The sequence below is a fragment of the Poecilia mexicana genome, unplaced genomic scaffold (assembly GCF_051168715.1).
Source record: "Poecilia mexicana isolate PSO_F unplaced genomic scaffold, ASM5116871v1 scaffold_18, whole genome shotgun sequence".
NCBI classification, from domain to species: Eukaryota; Metazoa; Chordata; class Actinopteri; order Cyprinodontiformes; family Poeciliidae; genus Poecilia; species Poecilia mexicana.
This window is the reverse complement of record NW_028263387.1, coordinates 633,421-655,291: the sequence shown is the minus strand read 5'-3', so window position 1 is coordinate 655,291 and position 21,871 is coordinate 633,421. Positions and strand designations below refer to the sequence as shown.

The following is a 21,871-nucleotide window of genomic DNA, read 5'->3' as shown; positions in this document are numbered from 1 at the left end:
ATAAATTATAAGAGAAAACAAACAGAAGTCAGGAAGATCATAAGAAATGCTAAGAGGGATTATTGGAGAAAATATTGTGAGTTATTGGGGAAAAATACGGCATTAGACAGGGTATGGAATACCATTAAAAAATGTCAGGTAAATCAAAAGAGTACTTTTTTCCAGTAATAAAAGATAATGGTAACACTATAATAGATAATAAGAATAAAGCTGAATTGTTAGCAAGAGCATTTACTAAGATACATAGTATGGAGAATCTTAGTAATACTGGAAAAAAAGGACGGGAAACAACATTAAAAAATCACAGTGAGTTGCTGTGTAATGATGAAGATGATGAGAATATTATGAATATGAAATTTTCTTTAATGGAATTAAATAGAGCATTAAAAAATTCTAATAAATCAACACCTGGGGAGGATCAAGTTATGATTATTATGTTGAATAATCTTAGTGAAAAAAGTAAGAAGATATTACTAGAAATGTATAATAAGATATGGGAGGAAGGAATTTTACCGGATAAATGGAAAGAAGCTATAATTATTCCCATTTGTAAACCTGGCAAAGATCCACATTTAGCTGAGAGTTACAGGCCGATAGCATTAACATCATGTATTGGTAAGGTGATGGAAAAGATGGTGAATAACAGATGTTGTTGAACAACACCCCCCCCCCCTTCTCTCTCTCTACTTCCTCTTCTGAGAGGAGGGAGATGTTGCTCCCAGCTCTCCGTCTAACGGGTGAATTGAGTTTCCTAAATCTGCCGAGATTTACCCTACCCAGAACTGAAGTAAACTCTGTTTAAGCTGGGTGCGAGAAAGACTAGCCTGGTTTCTAACGACCTCCATCCAGATGTCCCACCCTTTTTCACTCTGTGAATTAGCCAGATTAAGTAGCCCGGAATCAGCTAGTTTCACAGAGCACACCTGTTAACGGTCGCTCTTTCTCTTATTACAACTTGCACTTGTTATTGAACCAGGTTAGTTTTAGTGACTCGGGCGAGTCCCAAGGGTGTTGTTTTAGTTTTGGCTAAAAGCAACCTATAAAACATTTTCCACTTTCTCCTCCCAGAATCAAACTTCATAGCTATTTTACAACCATCAAAGAACTTTAAGGTGACTCATTAACTGAATGTCCACAACATCTTTTAGATTTTCTTAATGCTAATTATTTTATTAGTAAGGCAATTTTGCAAGGGTCAGTACAGCTTAAATCAGTAGCAGAAATAATCAAATAAGTAAAATCAATAATCTAGCCTGTCTTTCCCTAATGCTGACACTGTGAACTAAAAAAGATAAACTTTGAGAGAGACGGACGGTGTTTGGCATTTTGAACCCCAGAACTGGCCTGATGATGAAAAAGGTGTTGCAGCAGCAGGAGGCTCCCAGTACAGGAAGAGTACTGAGTCAGAGCGGCAGGTCTCGGGCCTCAGGGTGACTTCCTCATGCGCATAGCGGCCCTCTCCTTCTTGTCTTGCAGCTCTGTAGCTCCTTTCTCTTCGTCTCACGATCTTTCTGGTCTCTAGAGATGTAGAAGGGCTGGTCTCATGGAAGGAACACACCAGTTCTTCCTCTTTGCCTTTGTTCTTTGCCTTTGTCTTTATCTTCATCTTTGCCTTGGTCTTTGTCTTTGGGGTCTCGAACCCAGCTGAGAAAAGTGCAATTTGAAGCCACATGTTGCGGGGCTAACGGGTTGGTCCCCATGTGCAGAACAGTCTTCGGCTCTGTGGCTCCGGCTCTTCTTCAGCTTCAGAGTTCTTTGTCCATCTCGATCTTGGCTCGAAGCTGCCTGAAGGATCCAACCAAAGATTCCTCTTTTGCACTCACCTTATATAGGGTTTATCCACCCTTTTGGTGCATTTGCATTGGCTAGCTTTGTTGCTGTGCCTGTTTCATTGGCTGACTGCTTGGACCGATAATCTCATATCCATCACCATCTTTGGACATGTCCTGATGTCTGTTCTAATGTCCCCGAGTTGCTCAACAGCCCTCTTGTGTCTAACCTTCTCTTAGGTAAGTTGAAGTTTAGCAATAAGGCGTTGGACACCTCCGCTCTCCCATCAGTTCCTCTTTCCACCTGACCTTTCACCTACCATCTACCTCCAACACAACATCAGTGACCTTTAGTTACAGTTACACATTTTACACCATTTCAAGTTCAATGTCAAAATCACATTCATAACCCCTTAGTTTATCTGATTTAGCATTCACTTATAATATTATAATAACCATTACTTATTAGTTACTCTTATAATCATAATGTGAGTTATTACAGACATTTCTGAAAAGAAACCAAGAATAATTCATTATTCTAATCATTTGACACCATGTTACAGTTACTTCTTTCTCCTTTAAGTACTTCCATAAGTGTAAGAGTAAGTATAAATATTCTTATAATCAAACCAACATCAACCACTGGTTAAACCAATATTAATTATCGGCTAAATCATAAGTTATCATTATTAATTTAAGTATTTTACTCTGGGTTTTATCCAATTACTCAAAACGTCTAGTTTTTATTCCTTAAACCTTTAATGCTCAAAATGAGCAGTCTGAACTATTTTTAATCACTGCAGGCTGGAAACTTCCTCTTTTTCCAGGAAACCTGCTTTTCCTGTTTCATAACTTTCCTTCTGTCAGACTATGATTTTTTATGATTATATAGAAAAAAGTAGAATTAAAGCAAAGTTTGCAGGACACAATAACACACACACAACCAGATTAATTTTATTACCATCTGACTCTACTGTTGGGTCTTGATGTCACCTGTGTGATCAGTTTTAAAGATAACTTTATTTATTGTTATTATTAAACTAAAATCTCCAGCATGGGGAAGTGGGATGAGCTCGACTTTTCTCGACACCCCCTCCTCGAGGTCGGACCTTTCACATGCTGGGAACCCAACACCCTCCTTCAGGTCTGCGTCGTCATCCCCTGGAAAGAGAAGATGGTCCTCTGGGATGTGAAGATGCAGATCCTCAGTCGTCACCAAGGACTCAGCAGCTTGTGATGTGAAGATGCAGAGTCTCAAAACTCCACTGCTCTTTGACACCCCCTCCTCAGAGTTTTGATGCCTCCCAGGAAGTGACGAGTGTCGAAGAGAACCCAGGTCGCTCTGATCCTCAGCTGGATGAACTGTCGGTTCTTCAGGATGTGGCAATTCCTTAGGAACATGTTGATGAGCTGACGGGCTGAGGCAGAAACCTCACAAAAAAAAAAATCTGGAAGTTCAGCAGAACAAAGCAAAAAGCCTAAGCAGCATGACGCTTTATCCACAATCGTAATCCTTTTCCGTCGCTGGAGGTCATTAAGGGGTACTGGAGTTGTTGGAGACATCAGAAGTTGTTCAGGTCCTGGGAGGAAACTGTTGACCCTTCCCCTTCCAGGTGTTCAATGCTTTGTTGCAGGATGATTTTGGTGGTTGTCTACGATGCCACTCCTTCCTCACGACTTCAGTCCCTTTTCCATTTTAATCCATCTGTTTGTGACAGGAGTTCTTCTTTAGCATAATCCAATTTCTTCAGGGCCCTCCCAGTCAAAGCCTTGAAGTTGTTCTTTGAATGGCAATCATCCTGTAATAGTGGAAAATCTAACACAGGATGGCATGTTGCTTGATTCTTGCAATGTTCTGGTTCGCTTTAGCTAAGAACTGGCTTGAGCACTGACCTTGTGGACCCCTTTCCTCATTAATAGTACTGTTTTGCAGTGCAGTACTTGCTTCACAAAATTCTTTCCGTTGAATTTCAGCTTGATCACCGTTGTTGCAGGCTGATCTTGAGCTTTAATCCAAACTTTCTGCCCTGTTTTCAATGACACTGCAAACCGCAACTTCCCCTTTCCCTCTCTGGGCCAAAAGGAGAAGCGCCTCCGCCCTCCTGCTTTCCGTGACGTGAACGGAGTTTCTCTGCAGGGGAAGACCTACTCTTCTACAGCTGTCACTGTTACATCATGTCCATCAGCACCAAGAGGTACTCCTGACCTCTCTTTTCTGTTATCCATGGGGTCTGCTACATCCATGCAGACTGAAGCCCTGGGTAATGTGCTCTTTGATGAACACCCTTCCAACCGTTGCCCTCGGCGACCTGCGTTGTATTTTCCACACACTTCACAGTCCCTCAGCACGCGTTGGACTTGTTTCACTGGGATCCAAAGTTCATGCTCTTCCAGCTCCTTACGGGTGGATCGCACGCCTGCATGTCCTAAGGCCCCATGCACGCTCCGCACGACCTCGTCCACGTACTCTTCTGAGACCTCCCTTCCTTGGGAGAACTGTCCCACTTCTCGATTCCAACAAAGACAACCTTCCTTTGATTCACTCGAGTCCATGTCTCAAATCCCTCGCCATACCGAATCACTCTCACTGGGGCTGACTGGAACAGGGATTTAGACAGGGATCAATCTTCATCTTCTCTCCTGCTTGTCTTTGTGTTCGAGTCGCCTTTCCCCCAAAGCCTCTCTTTAGCCTTCAAGCAGGGATGGGTTTAGGCTATTGGCTACTGGCTTCTCGTCCGGATATTCGAATCTATCCTCAGCAGAAGCTCTCCCTCACCTGCATGCCATACAGTTACTGCGAGGGTTGTGACTGACAGCCGGATCAGTCACCACTAACTCTATTCCTTAAGAGCTAGCCTCCAAGTGAGCTATTCAGATACTCGCCTCTCTGTTTTTACTGACTTGGTTAACGTAGGTCCTTCCTACTCAATTGAAATGGGCCCACCTCTTCTCAAGGGGCGGTGCCCCACCTCTTCTCAAGGGGCGGTGCCCCACCTCTTCTCAAGGGGCGTGGCCCCACGTTGGGCGCCACCTTGTTGTTGCACAACACCCCCCCCCCCCTTCTCTCTCTCTACTTCCTCTTCTGAGAGGAGGGAGATGTTGCTCCCAGCTCTCCGTCTAACGGGTGAATTGAGTTTCCTAAATCTGCCGAGATTTACCCTACCCAGAACTGAAGTAAACTCTGTTTAAGCTGGGTGCGAGAAAGACTAGCCTGGTTTCTAACGACCTCCATCCAGATGTCCCACCCTTTTTCACTCTGTGAATTAGCCAGATTAAGTAGCCCGGAATCAGCTAGTTTCACAGAGCACACCTGTTAACGGTCGCTCTTTCTCTTATTACAACTTGCACTTGTTATTGAACCAGGTTAGTTTTAGTGACTCGGGCGAGTCCCAAGGGTGTTGTTTTAGTTTTGGCTAAAAGCAACCTATAAAACATTTTCCACTTTCTCCTCCCAGAATCAAACTTCATAGCTATTTTACAACCATCAAAGAACTTTAAGGTGACTCATTAACTGAATGTCCACAACATCTTTTAGATTTTCTTAATGCTAATTATTTTATTAGTAAGGCAATTTTGCAAGGGTCAGTACAGCTTAAATCAGTAGCAGAAATAATCAAATAAGTAAAATCAATAATCTAGCCTGTCTTTCCCTAATGCTGACACTGTGAACTAAAAAAGATAAACTTTGAGAGAGACGGACGGTGTTTGGCATTTTGAACCCCAGAACTGGCCTGATGATGAAAAAGGTGTTGCAGCAGCAGGAGGCTCCCAGTACAGGAAGAGTACTGAGTCAGAGCGGCAGGTCTCGGGCCTCAGGGTGACTTCCTCATGCGCATAGCGGCCCTCTCCTTCTTGTCTTGCAGCTCTGTAGCTCCTTTCTCTTCGTCTCACGATCTTTCTGGTCTCTAGAGATGTAGAAGGGCTGGTCTCATGGAAGGAACACACCAGTTCTTCCTCTTTGCCTTTGTTCTTTGCCTTTGTCTTTATCTTCATCTTTGCCTTGGTCTTTGTCTTTGGGGTCTCGAACCCAGCTGAGAAAAGTGCAATTTGAAGCCACATGTTGCGGGGCTAACGGGTTGGTCCCCATGTGCAGAACAGTCTTCGGCTCTGTGGCTCCGGCTCTTCTTCAGCTTCAGAGTTCTTTGTCCATCTCGATCTTGGCTCGAAGCTGCCTGAAGGATCCAACCAAAGATTCCTCTTTTGCACTCACCTTATATAGGGTTTATCCACCCTTTTGGTGCATTTGCATTGGCTAGCTTTGTTGCTGTGCCTGTTTCATTGGCTGACTGCTTGGACCGATAATCTCATATCCATCACCATCTTTGGACATGTCCTGATGTCTGTTCTAATGTCCCCGAGTTGCTCAACAGCCCTCTTGTGTCTAACCTTCTCTTAGGTAAGTTGAAGTTTAGCAATAAGGCGTTGGACACCTCCGCTCTCCCATCAGTTCCTCTTTCCACCTGACCTTTCACCTACCATCTACCTCCAACACAACATCAGTGACCTTTAGTTACAGTTACACACTTTACACCATTTCAAGTTCAATGTCAAAATCACATTCATAACCCCTTAGTTTATCTGATTTAGCATTCACTTATAATATTATAATAACCATTACTTATTAGTTACTCTTATAATCATAATGTGAGTTATTACAGACATTTCTGAAAAGAAACCAAGAATAATTCATTATTCTAATCATTTGACACCATGTTACAGTTACTTCTTTCTCCTTTAAGTACTTCCATAAGTGTAAGAGTAAGTATAAATATTCTTATAATCAAACCAACATCAACCACTGGTTAAACCAATATTAATTATCGGCTAAATCATAAGTTATCATTATTAATTTAAGTATTTTACTCTGGGTTTTATCCAATTACTCAAAACGTCTAGTTTTTATTCCTTAAACCTTTAATGCTCAAAATGAGCAGTCTGAACTATTTTTAATCACTGCAGGCTGGAAACTTCCTCTTTTTCCAGGAAACCTGCTTTTCCTGTTTCATAACTTTCCTTCTGTCAGACTATGATTTTTTATGATTATATAGAAAAAAGTAGAATTAAAGCAAAGTTTGCAGGACACAATAACACACACACAACCAGATTAATTTTATTACCATCTGACTCTACTGTTGGGTCTTGATGTCACCTGTGTGATCAGTTTTAAAGATAACTTTATTTATTGTTATTATTAAACTAAAATCTCCAGCATGGGGAAGTGGGATGAGCTCGACTTTTCTCGACACAGATTAATATATTTTCTGGAATCCAAGGAGAAGATTAAACCATATCAGTTTGGGTTCAGGAAAGGAAGAAGTACAATAGATCCTATACTATATTTGGAACATGAAATTAGGAGGGCACAGGTGAATAAAGAGGTCTTAATAGCAATCTTTTTGGATATAGAAAAAGCATATGATATGTTGTGGAAAGAAGGATTATTGATTAAAATAAAACAAATAGGTTTAAGGGGTAAAAATTTTTAACTGGAAGAAATATAAAAGTTAAAATAGGTAGTGAAGTAAGTTCAAAACATCAAATTGAAAACGGTACTCCTCAAGGAAGTATAATAAGTCCTATGTTATTTGTTATAATGATTGATGATATTTTTAGTAAAATAGATAAATATTTTGGAGTATCATTATTTGCAGATAATGGCCTTATCTGGAAAAGGGGGAAAAATTTAAAATTTATAAATAAGAAAATGCAAGAGGCAATACATAATGTAGAAGATTGGGCTTTAGAATGGGGTTTTAGAGTTTCAATATCTAAATCTAAGTTCATTACTTTTACTAATAGGAAAATAAATACAAATGTAAATCTTAAATTATATGAGAATGATGATAGAAAGCATAGATCAGATTAAATATTTAGGAATTTGGTTTGACAAAAAACTTACGTGGAAAATATAAAAAAATAATTGAGAAAAGTAAAAAAATCCTAAATATAATGAGATGTTTAAGAGGTAAAGATTGGGGAGCTAATAGGAAGGTATTAAAAACAATATACATAGGACTAATTAGATCAGTAATTGATTACGGATGTATTGTGCTTAGTTTACTAAAAGAAATAGATAGAATACAATATCAGGCTTTAAGAACTTGTTGTGGAGCAATGAAAACAACCCCAGTATCAGCTTTACAAGTTGAAATGGGTGAGATGCCACTAGAACTTAGAAGAAAACAACTAGCTATAGTTGGGCAAATGTAAAAGGGCATAAGGAAAACTTTCCTCCAAATGTTATATTACAACCATGTCGGGAAAAAAAAAAAAAAAGAGAGAATCAATAGTTTTGGATGGATTATAAATAATGAGATAAGTGAGTTAGGAATAAATCATTATTTAATTAGTCCTGTGATGAGTATTCCAAATACTCCACCTTGGGTAAGTGGAAAACCTGAAGTTGATTTAAACTTATTGGAAAAAGGCAGACAAATAGAAAAAAAAAGAGGTGGAAAAGTATATAAATAAAGAATATGCTGAATACTTACAAGTATTTACAGATGCTTCTAAAATGTTAAATGATAAAATTGGAATAGCATTTATAATTCCAGACTTAAACATTATGAAAAATAAAAGAATAACAGATAGAATGACAGTTTATACAGGTGAGCTAGTGGCTATATTAATGGCTCTAGAATGGTGTGAGGAAACAAGAAAGAAGGAAATATTGATTTGTTCAGATTCAAGCAGTGCATTAATAAGTATTTTAGAACAAAATTCAGAATTGAGACAAGATATCATATTGAATATTAATCAATAAATTTTTAAAATTAAAACATATGGATCTAGGGTTAAGTTAATTTGGATTCCTGCTCATATTGGGATAGTAGGAAATGAATTGGCGGATCAATTTGCTAAGAGTGCAGCAAAAAGGGATAATGTTGAGGTAAATATCAAAATAAGCAGAAATGAGGTCAAAAATATTAGTAAAATATATTTTAAAAAGAAATGGCAGGAATTATGGGATAGAGAAGAAAAGGCAAGATTTTATTATAGCATTCAAAGAAAAGTAGGGGAATGTAGGGAAGGTAATAGGAATAGAAAAGAAGAGGATATTATATCCAGATTAAGGTTTGGGCATACGGGGCTAAATAGTACTTTGAAAATAATTAATAAACATAGTACAGGGTTGTGTAATTATTGTGGAGAGACAGAAACAGTGCAGCATATTTTTCTAGATTGTGATAAGTACAATCGGGAAAGAGAGATATTAGTCAGAGAGTTAAATAGAAATAAAGTAATTTTAGATATTAAAAATCTGCTGCAAAGGTCCTCTGAAGATGTAATATTTAACAGCATTTTCAGTTATCTTAGGAAGTCAGGTTTTATGGGAAGATTATCGTGATAGGATATCTAATCTATACTCCAGTCTGGAAGGTGGCGGTAATGCCATGGTAGTTGTTTGCCAACCGCCAAAAAAAACCTAAAAGAAGAAGAAGAAGAAGACTTTATTTAGTATGTTGTTTTAATCATTCTCTCTTCTCGTTGAGGTCACCTGGTCATGTGTTGCCATGGAAGCGCGCCCATGAGCAGTGCTGACAAGGTGTTTTCAATCAGCCTCACTAGGGAAATCCATTGTTTGAGAGGGAGGGGAGAAGTTTTTGGATTTTGTTTAGGCCCAGATTGTTTTTGTTTTAGTTTTGAAGTTGTTTTAGTTAATTGTAATTGTGTAAATATTTTTGTAGGAATATATTCTAGTACAAATTAGTTTTTTCTATCTGGAAATGTAACTGTTGTCTCCACCCTTTAATTAGTCCTGGTAGGAGCCAAACCTTTAAAAGCCAGGTGTTTTAGATCAGAGGGAGACTCTCCCTCTTGTTGATTGAATGCATGTTATGCTGTGAACTGGATTGTAAAGTTTCAAGAACTGCAAAAAGAAAAAATTCAGAGCTCTACAATTTCTGGATCCTGTCTGATTTTCCATCGCAAACCAACAGACATACAGCTCGGCTCTCAGAAAAGGACTCAGGTGTTGCCCTTAAGCTGCAGTTCCTCCAGCTACCATCCAGATGTTTAATTCTTCATTGTTGCTTAGAACAAGCAGATGTTTTGGTGGAATTGGTCTGGTCTGCTTACAGATGGCCTTAATCAGATTTTATCCATGTTTTGGACTCATGATCCAGTTAGAAGTCCATGCTTAGTCAGATCCAACTAATCCAGGCACGTGTGGCACATGGCAACTTATTTTCCCAGATACTTCATCAGATGGCCAAAAATTGTCATTTTATAATGTAATATCACAGTGCAATTAGTAAAATATCATTTTGAAAACATGTACAGTTATAAGATGTGATTGTAGTTCAGCTTCCTGATAACAGAAATACTGTTGGCTGTACAACTCCCTCTAAGAAAATACTGCAGCACATTTTATTTCATGTGGTTAGTGCTTTTTGTATGTAGTGGATAAATGAACAAAACAAGCTATTTACAGTGAAATGAACAAAATAAAAGGGATATTTGGCTACCAAGTGTCTGTACCCTGACAAGCTTTAAAGGTATCAACGCACACACAGGTTGTTTTGCCGTCTGTCGTGGCAGAGTGGACTACTCTCTGAAGCACATGACATCTTGTGCAAAGGGTCAATAAGTTGCTCTTCTGTTCATGTGCTGTTTTTCTCACTGACTGAATGTTTAGACTTTTAATGGCGAGCTGGGGACAGTCCTGTGTTCAGGATCAGTAGATAAAAATAAGTTCCTAGTGAATTAGGCACAGACGGATAAATTCCATAGATTTCAAATGTCTCATAAATATGTTTCCCAGCCCTAAACTAAATCCACACTCTGTGATCTGTTCAAATACAGATATAACTATTTGTGAAGATGACCTTATCAGTTTATGATGCTTTGCTTGTTCCATTTGAATGTAACTAAAGGTATTTGCTATGTTGTGTGTTTTCTTCCTCAGAGACTGTGATGTCAGTCGGATAAACTACATGTACGCTCAGTATGTTAGAAACACCATGCAACCTCTCAACATCACCGACGTCACCAAGGACCTGCGCTTCCCTTGGACAGTCTGTGCCTCACACTTCCTCACTTTTCTTTATTTCATTTTTTTCCCATTCCTATTAAATAATCCCCTTTGTTATTTAACAGTGTGAGAGCCCTGATTGTCGGATAAAAAGTTTGCTCTGCACTCCAATCAGAAATGGCAAGAAAGACAAAGTCATAGGTATGGGCCTTGTTGCTTTCTTTGTTTACTGGCCCAAATTTCACCGTGTTGGGATTGAATCTGGTAGACCAGGTCAAGGTTCTGCAAAACAAGGGATTTTTTTAAAATAAATGCTACAGGTAGACTGTAGCATTTAGCAATAAACTCTAAACTCTATAGCAATAAACTCTACTGCACCCATTGACTTTTAAAGTCTCATGACTGAAACATGTCCAGGGTTTTCCATAGTGGTGGCAGTGTAATGCTAGTGGGGGTGATTTACTAAATTTCCATGTAAGAACCAAATTGAACAATTTGTGTTTTGTGTGTCTGCTTGCGTGTGTGCGTGCTTGTAGGTGTGTGCCAGTTGGTGAACAAAACGGACGAAGCGTCAAGCACCGTCAAGACCTTCAACAGAAACGATGAGCAGTTCTTGGAAGCGTTTGCCATCTTCTGTGGCCTTGGCATTCAGAACACACAGATGTATGAGACTGTGGAGAGAGCCATGGCCAAACAGGAGGTCACTCTGGAGGTCAGCCCCGCTTACCTTGTTCAGATCTGGAAGAACACATTGGACCCCGCCTAGTCATGGTTCAGTGTTCAAAGATTTTTTTGTGAAAAGTAACTCCAAATTATCTGCGGAACATATGCAGATTTTTTTTGTAGAGCATATCTCAAATATTTGAAAGAAAATGGGAAGCTGAATGACAGTGTTGGCTGACATTAAAGCACCCAATCCAGGCGTTCATTTTCCTTGGCACTGATTGGCTGTGCCCCCAAGAATGGAGATAGATAGGAATGTCACGATCCAATATTGATATTGGAAAACAGTCTGATATCACCAATTTTGAATATCAACTACTCATGATTACAGTGGCCTATTAAACACAGCACACATGTCAGGGAGAAAGTTCTGAAGAAATTAAAGCAGAGTTGACTTTTACAACAATATTGCAACCTTTGAAGATGTCACATCTTGTCTCCAAAATATTTTCTTTGTTTGGGACACAAAGGGGGCCAATGGGCCGACTGAAAGTGGGAGGGAGTCAGGGAGTCTTCATATTTGGAATAGAATGACTTTAGGTTCTCTTTATGTTGAGTCAGAAATTACCCATTTCTTTTAATTATTGTTCCAACTATACACTGTGTGCACAATTATAATTTAGTTTTGATATCATAATTTGTATGCATATTTTCCAATTCCAGGCTGCATAAACTTGAATGCTTGTTGAATCTAAACATATCAGCTGATGTGTATTTGTTTAGTGAGGGAGGGTGGGGCTAAGAAGATCAACATCCAATATCAAGATGTGTATAATTATTAGGCAGCTTCTTTTCCTCAGGCAAAATGGGCCAATAAAGACATTTAAGTGACTCTGAAAAGTCCAAAATTGTAAAAGGTCTTTCAGAGGGATGCAGCACGCTTGAAATTACTAAGATATTGGGGCGTGATCACACAACCATCAAACGTTTTGCTGCAAATAGCTAACAGGTTTACAAGAAACGTGTTGAGGAAAAAAGATGTAAATTAAATGCCAAAGAGTTGAGAAGAATCAAACGTGAAGCTACAGGAACCCATCCTGTCATTTTCCAGAACTGCAACCTACCTGCAGTGCCCAGAAGTACAAGATGTTCAGAGACATGGCCAAGATGAGGAACGCTGAAACCCGACCCCCATCGAGCAAGACACATAAGTTGGAACATCAAGCCTGGGCCAAGACAGATCTGAACAGATTTTTCAAAGGTTCTATGGATTGATGAGATGAGAATGAGTCTTGACGGACCAGATGGATGGACCTGTGGCTGGATCAGTACTAGGCACAGAGCTCCACTTCACATCAGACACGAGCAAGGTGGAGGCAGGGCGCTGGTATAGGCTGGTATTATTAGAGATGAGCTGGTTGGACCTTTTCGGGTTGAAGTTGGACTCAAAATCAAGTCCTAAACCTACTGCCAGTTTTTAGAAGACACTTTCTTCAAGCTGTGGTCCAGGAAAAAGTCTGCATCTTTCAAGAAGACCATGATTTTTATGCAGGACAATGCTCCATCGCATGCATCAAAGTACTCCACTATGGAAGGCCTTAAAGATAAAAGAATAATGAAGTGGTCCCCTTCCTCACCACCTAAACCCCACTGAGAACCTGTGGGCCTTTCTTAAACAGGAGCTTTATGGTGAAGGAAAACGGTTCACATCTCTGATCAGTGTCTGGGAGGCTGTGGCTGCTGCTGCACAAAAAGTTGATCGTCAACAGATCAAGAAACTGACGGACTCCATGAAAGGAAGGCTTATAAGTGTTATGGAAAAGAAGGGTGGCTGTAAGGGTCACCGATTTATTTTCTAAATGTCAGAAATATTTGTCAATTTTGAGTTGACAATAAACAAGTGAGATGAGAAAAGTTTCAGTTTTAATTCAGAGGCATAGTAATTCTGCGCATACAAAAATATTGTATTAAGAAAGCCAGAATCTCATTTTTATTTTCTGAAATATTCAGTTTCGAGATAATTAACATTTTGGATTGACCGAGAGCGCTGTAGTTGTTCCACAATAAAACTATTCCTCAAAGCTACACCTAGCACAATACTTGTGCACTCAGTGTATAACAGTATCTTACAATACATGGCTCATCAGAATAAGTAAACTACAGGCAGAAATGAGACCAGTTTACAATTATCCTTTGGATAACTTTGTGCCTGTTTTTGTTTCCATTTTACCTCTCCTGGTTGTGAAGTATTTTAATAACATAAGGGATTAAACAACAGTTATCAAGCGTATCTATAGGTAAAACTGTTAGTGAAACTCAGTTCAAATTTTAAATTGACCTAATTGCAGGGTCTGTAATTGATTGATCACAATTAATTACATTTTATTCAAACACATTTGAAAACCCTTTTTTGCCCCTAAATTATTGAACAAACAGAATCACATTGATGTAATTATTTAATTGAAAGTAATGTGGTAAAGTCTCCCCCCTGCAAGTATTCAGACCCTTTGCTCAGTAGTGATTAGAAGCACCCTTTTCACACCAGGATTCCTCTGCCATTCTTCCTGTTTTGATTTTAGGAAGTGGCTGTAATGAAGTGAAACGGAGTGGAAAATTTTAAAGGGGTCTGAATTCTTTCCATAACCACTGTATTTCCATATGTGCAGCATGTGCTGCCACATGCTGCTGAATTTGATTTGTCTGTGTCCTCCAGGTTTTATCATATCATGCCTCTGCCACAGAGGAGGAAACTCGGGAACTTCAGGTAACTGCTGTAAATTAATATTTCAAACTATGCATGTATGATACAAGCATTAATATGAAACTGGAGGCACAGTGACACTCAAAGAAGGGGTTTCTAAAGTCACAAAGAGCAGACATTCTGTTTGATGAGTCATGAAATGTAACACAACTGAATCAGTACAAAGATTCCAGTAAAAACAGCTCTAAATGTCTGCTTTCTGTTCATATTCACAACTGGAATAGCAGGAGAAGTTATTTAGCACTGAAGTGAACATTTAGCTGCCTTGATAATTGATGATGTGTGATGCTGAAGTAGTTACCAAAGACCCAGAAACTCTATTTCAGGCTTTATAGGCCATAATTAGCATGCTAGCTATGGCCGGTATAAAACAAACTAAACAAGAATGATAAGTCGGTATGAGATTCTCACTATGTGATAATGTTAAATATGAAAGATTTCTTTCATATTTCTGATTGTTTGTTGTTGCTTTCAATCTTTACTGTATAACATTTTTAAGTGTCTAGAAAAGTGTTTTATGAATAAAATGCATTATTCAGAAAATACCACAATCATACAAACAGATTTCCGATTAATTATGTACATTACAAATTGATCCCAGCTATCAGACAAAGCACTCATGTTCAGTTGATTTTTTTCAAATTGGTTGAAAAGTTTTCTGTCAAAGGAAACCCAGCAGATTGCATGGAGTCTTTGACTTGCAGCACTTACTCCTCCTGGACGAACACAGACAGTGGAAAGGAAAACTCCTCCATAACAATTAGGAAATCTCCAGCAGAACCATAACCTGAATCAGGTTCTGCCATGGGGTCTTCAACCTGTGGCTGTGGAGCCTCGTGTGGCTCTGTGGACCGTCTTCAACGACACACCCCAGAGGAAAATGTGTCCAAATGATATAGTTTTTGGGAGTTTTTTTTAGAATGACCAACTTACCAGAAGAAATGTATCAAGACGGCTCTAAATGAGTATATTATCTAGACTAGCGGTTCTCAACGTGGGCGGTACCGCCCCCCCAGGGGGTGTTCAGAGGACGGCAGGGGGCGCTGGCGGAAATTTTTACAAAAGGGGGGCGCTGGGATTCCTTTGGGGGTCGTTTGGTCGAAGGTAAACTTTACACCTTAAATGCAGAACAATACCAGTTTAGACTTTGAGCAACTTGGTAAAACTGTATTGTGTAACATTAAATCATGCTTGGCTGCAACAGTATCGATGGCAGCTCTCCTTCTATTCAGTGTTTGTAGCTTGTAGCTCCTCTCCTGCTACTAGTAGCTTCACCGCATCAGTTCAGCGTTACACCGGCTGATGACGGTGCTGTGATTCACTTTGTCTGGTATTTTTGTACAAATGTTTTGACAGTAATGTGATCATGTCAAAGCAGCAACTTATATTAAAAAGTGTTTTATTTCCGTTTGAAGGCTGCACACTTCCATGGAAGGACAACAGAAAATCGATCTTATAAACATGTAATTACTAAAATCACGATACCCTCACTGTGTATCCCTCTGAAAAATGAACCAATTTAAATAAAGAAATCTCTCCATAGTGATACCACGACAGAGAGTGTTCATTTTATAGCGTTAACACCGGAGCTGTAAGTGGTCTGGTATGAAACTGGGGTGATGGAACAACACAATTTCAATAATTAGAATACCGAAATTGTTTCCGTTGTTTTAAAAGGTTTATGTCAGTCTGCCTTTTCCCCATCGATACGTTTCCCGAACGCTGCGCACCAGAGGGAGTGAAAAAAATAAAATAAAAACGACTCGCACATTCTGCAAAACTCTGAAACAGGAGAAGAGGGTCATAAAACGGAGCGAAGAACTAGATGTGAATTATGGCATAAAAACAGAGAATCCGACGCTGAACAGTGAAAAATCAACACATGATGTGAAACATGACGATTAGGCGGCGCAGCAGGTGATGAGTGAAGATTAATGATGGTCAATAAATGATAAAATAAATCTAACAACAGGAAAGAGACTAAAGAGGACATAGCAATAAACCAAGAGAGGATAATACTAATCAGAGGAAACTAAATGGAACTGAATGAAGAACAAAATGCAAGAATAAACTAAGAAACTAAAGTAAATACAGAGGAATAAACTGGTATGGTATTTATGTTTTTAATTAGATTTGATATATTTATTGGGGCCTGCCATAAGCAATGCATAGGGAGAGCAGTGACTGACCTGCGAAGCAGGTCAGTCACTGCCTCCATGCATTGCATGGCAGGCACCTATTGTTCTACACCCAATAGAATGTCTGTTTATTATAACATCTTCTTCCACTACCGTTAATGCGGCTCGTACCGCTGCGTGCCCACCCACAAAAGTGGTATCAAAACGTGCGGCTCGATCCCGGCATTGGAGCTATTATTTTTATTGGGATTCTGTGTAAAAATGACGACATAAATTGAGAAACACGAAAAAACTTTAGTCTGAGGAACTCAGAGCATCACTAAGATTTCTCTCTGAAACACACACACAGCACAGTGGAGGTCTGACTCCAAAACTCTTTTTAACTCCCCCTCACAGGCACAAATAGCGGCCTATTGATCTCAAAGTTGGTCATGACATAGATACACATGCCTACTCCCGTAAAATGTTTTCAAAATTTTCCTAGGGCTTATGGTTTTTTGTGAGGGTCCTGAGACCGACGCTAGGTGTCTCACAAGTATAGAAACCAGCATCTCGTGTGACAGAGAGAGCCAGCCCAGGTGCAGATCATTAATTACCATAGCAACGGGTCCTAGACAGAGGCAGTGAGTATTCCCACAGCGCTGATTCAGATCTCACAATGCATTGTGGGAAGAATACATATTTCCTGTGACTTTTCATGTTTTGCTTACATAAAATTATTACTCCACTGAATTTTTGAGTGTAAATTAAAATCCTTAGAATGAAAATTGAAATTGTTTTTAGAAATTAACTATTACCAACTTTCTTCATGTTTTTTTTATTTTGGACCATGAGTGAGAACCACATGTGCGAAGCTTATAGTCGTCGGTCTCGGATTGAATTTCATTGACTTGGGGTTAATACCCTGCTTTTCAATGGTGACTCATATCATCATAATATACCTGACAATATTTGCAGCTAATGTGTGCTAGTGTTGGGTTAAGTATGTCAGACCTTGATGCTGGGTTTAAAGTGATGGGCACAGTTGGCAAGCCCCTTAAAATTTCTGCAGTAATTTTCTAATTTCTTCAATATTATATTTCATGTTAATGTCATAGTGGTGTTCAGTGACTCCATGACACTTTCAATTTGTCTCATTAGGATTTGTTTAAGAACCAGATTTGTTCTTTGTAATTTCTGTCCAGTGAAACTATTAATCTATAATCAATAGACAGGTCTATATAAAGATATAATCCATGTTTCTGTCTCATATTTCTATGGCATTAAAAGGACCTGGAACTTTTGTTTTTCCACTGAAAGCTCTGGTTTGCACAATAAATGCCATGTGGGTGAAATTTTATGGGTGATACTCTGATGTCCCATTCTCCTGAAGGCAGCACAGAGCTGCACCACCAGAAACTCACAGAAACACTGAAGAGAAGAAAAGTTATGATTAATGTAGTTACAGTTCTATCCATGTTTTAATGCTGCAGAGCTCAGTCGTTTTGCTGTTAGGCCTACCAATTTTAACTTGAATGTTCATTGCATTTTTCATAGACAGCTGTGAAAATAATTTCTATTCCCATGGCTTTTTTGCTCTCTGGGAAATAATTTTTGATGATAAAAACAGAAACAAGAGGGACTTCCGGTGGACGCGGAGCAAGATGGCAGCATAAGTCCGAGCTCCCTTGTCGAAGAATCAAAAAACCTCCCTAATCCAAGGAAATTAGTCAAAATACAATTTTAACCAGACACGAAATGAGTGGAGGACGTAAGCAGAGAAGCATAAGGAAGAAAATGGCAGAAGAACACGACCCCGACGTTGAGCAAATGGAAGAAGAAAGCGGCGACTCGAATCAGCTACAGGCCGTGTTGGAGGGGCTTACATAATATCACGGCGGAAATCCGTGACTTTAAAAAGGAGGTGAAGGAGAATCTCATAAAATTCAAAGACGAGTTCAAAGAGGAGGTGAAGCGAGAATTTATGGGCTTTAAAGAAGAAATTAAGAAAAAAGTGGCACAGAATGATGCGGAAATACAGAAACAACAAGAGGACATGACTGAGGCGCAGGGCCGCATAGCAGAGCTGGAAGAGGGCAACACGGAAGCGAGGGACGCCATTCTGAACCTCTTAAAACAGCAGAGAAAACTACAAGAGAAGCTAACGGAATTGGAAGGACACGGCAGGCGCTGCAACATGAGAATTTACAACGTGGCTGAACAAGACGGCGAATTAGTCCAAGAAATGGTGGAGAAGCTACTACATCGTGAGCTAGCCCTACCGGCCGGAACCGAGTTGCAGATCCAACGGGCTCATAGAAGCCTCGGAAAGAAACCTCCACCCGAAGCTAATCCCAGGTCCATAGTGGTTAACTTTCTTAAATATAAAACCAAAGAAGAAATTCTGACAAAAGCATGGAAAAAGAAAATCCAAGTCGAGGGGAAGCGAATATTTTTCGACCATGACTACCCCACCTAGGTAATAGAAAAACGCAAATCCTACTCCGAGATTAAAAAGGCTCTGAAAGACCGAAAGATCCGCTTCCAGACGCCAATGACTAAAATACGGATTCACTGGTCAGATGGGATCAAGATTTACAACAACGCGGAGGAAGCTGCAATAGTCATGAGGAGACGAGGGCTGGAGATGAAGAACAAGAACGACACCAGACCTTCGCCCGAGGAGAGGATCCAGACGGCGGTACCCTGGCAGCGCATCGGGAAGAAGCATGGGACGGACGACGGGACCTCCGCTACGGGCTCTGGTCAGAACGCGAGTAGCCGAGCGAGGGAACGGCTGCAGGAGTTTCAAAGAGGAGGACATTGAGGACGCGGAGGTAACGGGGGCATAAATTGCTCATTAAAGAAGGGGGATGGAAGAGACTATAGTCTTCTCTAAAGTTTGACTAAATAACGACAGGGAGATCCACCAAACAAGGGACTGTTGGACTTGCCTAGCAGGTCGGGGAAACCCAACACAGGTTTGCCCAAAACCACTAGCGGGGGGCCCTCTTCATAAAAGGATACCCCCCTCCCTTTCCAGCAGGGGGACAGGGCCTCTTGGGAATATGAGCCATATTTAGTCGGAAGTTCAGAGTTTTTGTTAGTTTAGTTCTTGTTCATAGTTCAAGTGGAGAGGATGAGATTCAAACCAAGATATACAAACAATGTCTAAGGTTATAACTGTGGTATCACTGAATGTCAATGGTTTAAATAATATCAAAAAGAGAGATAAGGTCCTAAATAAATTTAGAAAAGAAAAAGTACAAGTTATTCTCTTACAGGAGACACATCTAACAAAAAAAGGACATGGAAAGTACAAAAAATTAGGGTATGGAAACTCATTTTCCTCCTCATTTGGAGAAAGGCATAAACGAGGAGTTATGACATTGATCTCAAATAGTGTAAAGTTTGAATTGTTGGAGGAAATTGGGGATAAAGAAGGAAGATACTTAATGATAAAGGGCAAATTGGAAAACCAGTTAATCACACTACTCAATGTATATGTCCCTCCAGAAAGCGATAAAGTACTCTTTAAGAAAATATTTGATCTCATTAACTTGGAAGCAGAGGGAATATTGATATGTAGCGGGACTTTAATGCTGTGTTAAACTATAAGATGGATACTACAAGCAATAAAAATAGTAAAAAACAAATCAGTAGGTACATGAACACCATGATGTCAGAAATGGCAATTGTAGATGTATGGAGAGAATTTCATCCCTTAGATCAAGATTATACTCATTATTCAATACCACATGGTGTTTATTCCAGAACTGACTATATACTAATGAATAAGAGAGAACTACACAGAGTGAAAGAGTGTAGGATTGGAGTTTCAGACGTTTCCGATCATAACGCTATCTATCTTAAGATCCATCTGGACAGCAAAAAGAACAATACTTTATGGAGACTTAATGAAGGAATATTAAATAACAAGGGTCTAGTTGGTGAAGTAAAAGAGGAGATAATCCGATATAGAGAGGAAAAATGATAATGGTGAAGTAGATCCAGTAATTCTTTGGGATGCCCTGAAGGCAGTAATACGGGGGAAAATGATTTCTTACACAGCATTTATGAAAAAAGCAAGATTAGAAACATACAATAAACAAATAAGGAAGCTAAGAGATTTAGAACAACAACATAAACAAACAAATGACCCAGACATATTTAATCTGATTAAAGAAACCAGGAAAGAAATGGATGAGAGTTTATGGGAGGAAGTAGAAAAGAAGGCTAGATTTACTAAACAAACGTACTATGAGGGGGGTCCGAAAGCTACAAAAAATGTGGCTAGGCGCATTAAGAAACAACAAACATTAGGTAGCATACATAAAGTAAGAGATCCACTATCCAATACAATTTTATATGAACAAGAAGAAATACAAAGAACATTTGAGCAATACTACAAAAATCTATATGCACAACCACCATCGGCAGGGGAAGAGGATTTGAGTAATTTTCTGGAAAAATTGGACTTACCAGCAATAGGCACAAAACAAAATGCGACACTGACTTCTCAAATTACAGAGGAAGAGATTATAAAGGCAATCGGCAGGACTAAAACAGGGAAGTCACCAGGGTCAGATGGTTTAGGGGCTTCTTTTTATAAAACCTTCAAAGAAGAATTAACACCACTGTTATATGACTCGTTTAACTAAAGTCTCAGGACTGGCAAGATGCCTCCTTCTTGGAAGGAAGCCATTATTTCCGTAATCCCAAAGGAAGGTAAAGACCAAGAATACTGCCACAACTACAGACCGATATCGGTACTAAATGTAGACTATAAACCGTTTTCCTCTATCATAGCTAAAAGAATGGAAAATTTAATGGAAGATTTAATTGATGAGGATCAAACGGGTTTTATAAAGGAAAGACAAACACAAGACAATATAAGGAGAACTCTTCACATCATAGACCACCTGCAAGGAACAGGGGAGGGGGCAGTTCTGATAAGTATAGATGCGGAAAAAGCCTTCGACAGTGTCAATTGGAACTTTTTGTATAAGGTCTTAGAAAAATTTGGATTTAATGAGACATTTGTAAATTGTATTAAATCAATTTATCAAGAGCCAACTGCAAGGATTAAAATAAATGGCAACCTGTCAGGAAGATTTACTCTGGAGAGGAACAAGGCAGGGATGCTGCCTCTCACCGAGTCTTTTTGCACTGTTTATAGAGCCACTAGCTCAGATGATTAGGCAGGAAGAGGAAATAAAAGGAGTGGAAATAGGAGGGGAAGAACATAAAATAGGGTTGTTTGAAGATGACATTTTGATTTATCTAAAAAACCCAAATGAAATGTTTTTAAAAACAGTAAGTTTGCTTGAGGATTATGGGAAATTCTCTGGATACAAAATTAATGTGGAAAAAACACAGATCCTAACAATAAATTACTCCCCGCAGCAGAAAATAAGGGATACCTACAAACTTAAGTGGAATGAAAAATCTATAAAATATTTGGGGGTAAACATAACCAAAACAATTGACAAACTCTATGATGCAAATTATTTAGAAATCAACCACAATATCAAGAAGGACCTGGGGCGATGGATGGACATGGATCTCAGCTCTAGAGTGGAGATAA

General features: G+C 39.3%; 1 protein-coding gene and 1 long non-coding RNA gene across 2 annotated transcripts in view; one reads left to right on the top strand and one right to left on the bottom strand.

Annotated features, from left to right (window-relative positions):
- pde5ab (phosphodiesterase 5A, cGMP-specific, b) overlaps window positions 1–21,871 on the top strand; it is a 139,259-nt gene that overhangs the window by 74,957 nt on the left and 42,431 nt on the right. The window contains exons 9-12 of the mRNA XM_088015949.1: window positions 10,678–10,786; window positions 10,869–10,944; window positions 11,280–11,455; window positions 14,120–14,170. Coding sequence (XP_087872075.1) covers window positions 10,678–10,786; window positions 10,869–10,944; window positions 11,280–11,455; window positions 14,120–14,170 — 412 coding nt within the window. The remainder of the gene's footprint in view (window positions 1–10,677; window positions 10,787–10,868; window positions 10,945–11,279; window positions 11,456–14,119; window positions 14,171–21,871) is intronic.
- LOC148153841 (uncharacterized) lies at window positions 1,577–7,328 on the bottom strand. The gene is made up of 2 exons (XR_015766199.1): window positions 4,789–7,328; window positions 1,577–4,738 (listed from the first exon to the last, which is right to left on the bottom strand). It is a non-coding gene; the product is annotated as an uncharacterized LOC148153841 (long non-coding RNA).